At 49.3% G+C, this 4533-nt stretch overlaps 1 protein-coding gene across 1 annotated transcript; it reads right to left on the bottom strand.

The window, feature by feature from the left end:
- Positions 1-2476: 2476 nt before the first annotated feature.
- On the bottom strand, positions 2477-4323 carry LOC123039607 (uncharacterized). Its single transcript, XM_044462698.1, has 6 exons — positions 3986-4323; positions 3678-3779; positions 2963-3023; positions 2797-2874; positions 2653-2703; positions 2477-2557 (listed from the first exon to the last, which is right to left on the bottom strand). Exons 1-6 carry the CDS (start codon positions 4321-4323, stop codon positions 2477-2479), a joined length of 711 nt encoding a protein of 236 aa, XP_044318633.1.
- Positions 4324-4533: the final 210 nt, after the last annotated feature.

The following is a 4533-nucleotide window of genomic DNA, read 5'->3' as shown; positions in this document are numbered from 1 at the left end:
CGACTCGGGTGGCGAAACCCTAGCCGCCACCCGAGAGCCGTCCTCCTCGTCGCTTCCTCGCCGCCGCCGGAGGATGCAAGGCGGGTAAAGCCCCGTCGCGGACGGCGGCGGCGGGGCTGTCCCTTCCAGCGCTTGTCACCGGGTCATGGAAGTTCACGGGGTGGCTGCGCGACCCTGGCGCGGGCCGGGCGGTGGATCTGGTGAAGGCAGGTGGCGCCCGCAGCCTGCGCGGTTCCCCTGCGGTGGAGGGCGCGAGGTGGTGGAGTGGAGAGCGGGCGGCTGGATCTGGGCCCGACGGGCCGGTGGTGGCGGCGGGGGTGTTCTGCTCACGTCCGGCTCTGGTGGTGGAGGTAGGCGGCGGTGGGTGGTGCTCTTCCCTTCGGCGAGTTCTGCAAGATGCCTGCGTTCCTTGCAGCATGTGCGGCACGGTTTGGTGCTGTCCGCCCCGACTTGGTGTGGTTGTGCGAACCGGACTGCTCCGGCCTTCTCTTGGTGGTGCCGGCTGCATCGGGAGCTGATTGGATGCATTGCACAGATCCCGATGAAAATCTTGCAAAGACCTTGTCGATGTCGGCGGCAATGCGTGTGTGGGCGTCGCTTCCCTCCTTGGGGGTGCCGTTGAGGAGCCTGTTGCAACCCTACGACTCATTTCTTCAGGCTCCAGGTGAAAACCTTAGATCGGGCGTTCCCAGATCGGAAGACAGTGTTGGTTCTCCATCACTTTCTCCTTGGAGACGTCATTTGTGGAGTTCTTGTGGAGGGTTGTCATGATGCGGCTGGCTGAAAGGGGAGGTTGGGTTCATGGGTGGCCGGCGGGGGCATGTGTTTTGTACATGGTGGTGGCGGTGGAACACTACAAGAAATATGTCAACTTGTGACCTTGACTATTGGTCACTGAAAGGTCATGGTTTTTTATTTGCGACCTTTTTGTGACCAAAAAGAGAAGGTCAAAAGCTGGCGGTCGTAAACTGACTATAGCGACCTTTCTTCTGGAATGGTCGAAGACGTTTATGACCAAAATATGTCCACTGTGGCGTTTTGGTCACTAGCAACCTCCCCAGGCCATGTAGGCATCCAGCATGGCAAGCTGATGTGGCACAAGATTCAGCCCGGTCCGATTCTGCGTTTTACATAGGCCGAGCCCATTAATTCAGCCCATTTAATTTATTTTTTCCCTGTGCTTTGATTAGCTAAATAGGCCTAGCCCAACAATTAGGACTTTTTTTCTCAGATGCAGTCTTCTACAATCCATTTTTTTGGGCCTCAACCTTTTTAGAATCTGGAATTTATGTTGCTCTTTTTATAAACAAGTCCAACATAGTTTGGGCCATGGCCTTTTTAGAGCCCAGGTATTGAGTGCAATATAAATTCTGGACAGGGCCTTTTTACAATCCAATAGTGGGCCAAGCCCTCTTTTATTTACAGCCAATATTCTCAAATCAGTATAGTAACAGTACTTCTTTCCCACAGTAATAACACAAGTATAGAAAACTTTCTCACACAACTTTATCTCGCATAACATTAGACAGGCCAACACATATCAATAACTTATCTCCTATGTTCACAACTTTTATCTCACACAACATTATACACAACTGTATCTTGCAGGTTCAAATCACATAAACTTTATCTAACAGGTTCCCGCAACAAAAGATGATCACCATCATCTCCTAATCAAGATGCAAATAACCTGCACATTCAAAAACAAAAAGCAATATGTCAAAGAGAGACAAACAAAAAATAGAGACTTGCATCAAGTAGACCTGATGATGTACAGATAGTAATCAAACTAGCATCTACTTTGCCCGAGAGATAGCATGAAGCAGTTTTGATGCCATTCATGCATTATTTCTGAGACTAGCAGCAAAAAATACATAGGATGCCAAACAGCCGACATCAGCTAAGATCGGTTAGTTGTTGGCTACCACCGATGGCGAGAACTAAACGAGCAGCTTAGATTCATTGGGCTGGACTGGATTGGATTGATGCTGACAAAGTGACAACATGAAGGTAATGAGCACATACAACTAGCTCTAGTATACCGGCATGCATGAGCACTTATTAATATTTATATTCATCACAGCAACCTATAACCACCTACGCATACAAATCAGAAAGCACATATATACTGAACAAAAGCAACAGCCATGAATAGATGACTTAACAGTTCATGTTTGTTAACAAAACAAGAGTGGACATCTCATAGTGAGTCTAATACAGCTACACTAAGCAGGCAGAGACCATCATAAGCAGCAGGATCGCACAAAGAAACCAGCATATGCAAGCTGTGAGACTACGGTGTTGGGACGAATCTAACTGAAAGTAGCACGATCCACACATATGCAAGGTGAATCAATTGATCTGGAGCAGTGAAGAGGATGGGTGGGGTGGGGTGCTCACTTGGGGCCGGTGCAGCCCATGGTGGTGCTGAGGCCTCCGTTGAGCTTGAGCACCACGAGCTTGTCAAGCAGGGCCTTCATGGCGTCGAGATCTGCAGCACACACACGATCCAACGCTCAGCGTTCACACAAACAGAGACAATGCGAGGGTATTGGCTCTGAGAGAAACATGTGTCAGTTAATTGACACCGCAAATAGTGGGTATAATGTGATACAATTAAATATAACAGATGAAGTACTACTAATGTCATACCTGGTTGAAAGTGTGAATTTCAATGTTGGAGTTGGAGTACTTCTCAACAATCTACAAAACAGAGGTCATTATGCAAGTATGTAAGTCCAAATTTAGAAAGTTGTCTTTTCAATAGAAAATAAACAGGGCAGGTGGTATATCAACCTTCTGTGTGTCATCATGAGTGTTGAAAGAGTTCATTAGAAGCAAAGGAACACTGCATCCATACTTCTTGTTCAGGGACTGCATACAGGTGAAACTTGTCAGACACAAACCATTACACACTACATCAAGTCAGTGCACAGAAAATATCAGTAGAAACTAAGAATACCTCAATCTGAATCACAATAAGGTCAAGAAATGTAAACCCATTGCGAACTTCAATGACAGACCTGCATGCAATGAGCTATGTTATTACCTGCTGAAGGTGGTAGAACTTAAAAATGAAGCGGAAATATACAAGTCCCTATATTTCCAATATTGGCATGCTGCATCAAACATACACCTAAATAAATACCTAAGTAAATCATGTTCCGTACATAGTCTACCACAACGCCATGTTCAAATGATCAATGTTTCGCCGGCCAACAGAGTCTAGAAAATAAGTGGATGGTCATATTCAGCAGTGCAGGCTGGCAGCAGTCATTTATGTCAAATTGCAGCAAATATACGTAAACGGAAAGATAAAGAGCACTAATATCCTTAATGTTTGATAACATTGATCAGAGAACCAGATTAATCGAACTATTTTTTTGGACCAAAGGAGCTACCACTCACAATTTATTTCTCCATGAAACTGGTACTAGTTTAACTGGACTACGTCAGAGTAATAAAGATGTCACAACAAGAATGAACAATGAGTACAGTCAATAGCAATTTTATGACTAATTTCACTGATATGCTTGGAAGCAGCCGAGTTCACATATGCAAGCTGCGAGACTACAGTGTCAGGACGAATCTAACTGAAAGTAGCACGATCCACACATATGCAAGGTGAATCAATTGATCTGGAGCAGTGAAGAGGATGGGTGGGGTGGGGTGCTCACTTGGGGCCGGTGCAGCCCATGGTGGTGCCGAGGCCTCCGTTGAGCTTGAGCACCACGAGCTTGTCGAGCAAAATGATAACAAGTGCGGAACTCAAACTGAACCTATCTTGCTAAGCATATTGGTACATTCCCTTAAAAATTATCAGTGATCATGCACATCGACCACATTGCCATGAGAAAATGAACACGCACTGGTTCAATTCCGATTCCAGTAGTCGAGAAGCTTAGATTGTAATTGGCAGCTCGGAGCAACGCTCGGCGGGGGCGACTACTGAGGGAGAGAGAGGGGGGACAGGGAGCACACATACCCGAAGCGGCCGGTCTTCCAGGCCTGGGAGGCCTTCTTGCTGCCGCCGATGCGGGAGATGCTGGCGAAGTCGTCGTCGGTGAAGGCAGCGTCGTTGTGGGCGAGCAGGGCGGGGCCCTGCCACTGCGCGAGGGCCGGGGCGAGCAGCGAGCGGGCCCCGTGGGCGTGGCGGTCGAGGCAGAGGCGGACCTGCGAGGCCCCGGTGTCGTTAGTGTTCTGGATGAGCTCCCGCAACACGGTGGTGCCCTCCGGGTAGTTGGCCAGCACCTCGCGGATGTGGTGCGTCAGGTCCACCCGCTGCCCGAAGTCCTCCAGCAGCATCGTCCCGCCCGGATCCATGGCCGCCCCGGCGATCGGGTCGGGTGGGAGGGGGCTGGCTAGCGGGGCATTGGCGCGCTAGGGTTTGGGGGGCGGGATGGGGGTGGGAGGATTTGGTCGCTACGACGGGAGGGGAGAGGGAGGTGGTTGGTGCCGCGATGGATCTGGAAGGGAGGCGACGATGGATTGGGTTGCGGGGCTCGCGGTGAGGTGAGACGAGGGAGAAATGGT

This window comes from Triticum aestivum, chromosome 2B (assembly GCF_018294505.1).
Source record: "Triticum aestivum cultivar Chinese Spring chromosome 2B, IWGSC CS RefSeq v2.1, whole genome shotgun sequence".
NCBI classification, from domain to species: Eukaryota; Viridiplantae; Streptophyta; class Magnoliopsida; order Poales; family Poaceae; genus Triticum; species Triticum aestivum.
The sequence above is the reverse complement of the archived record's forward strand: the minus strand, read 5'-3'. Positions and strand labels throughout refer to the sequence as shown.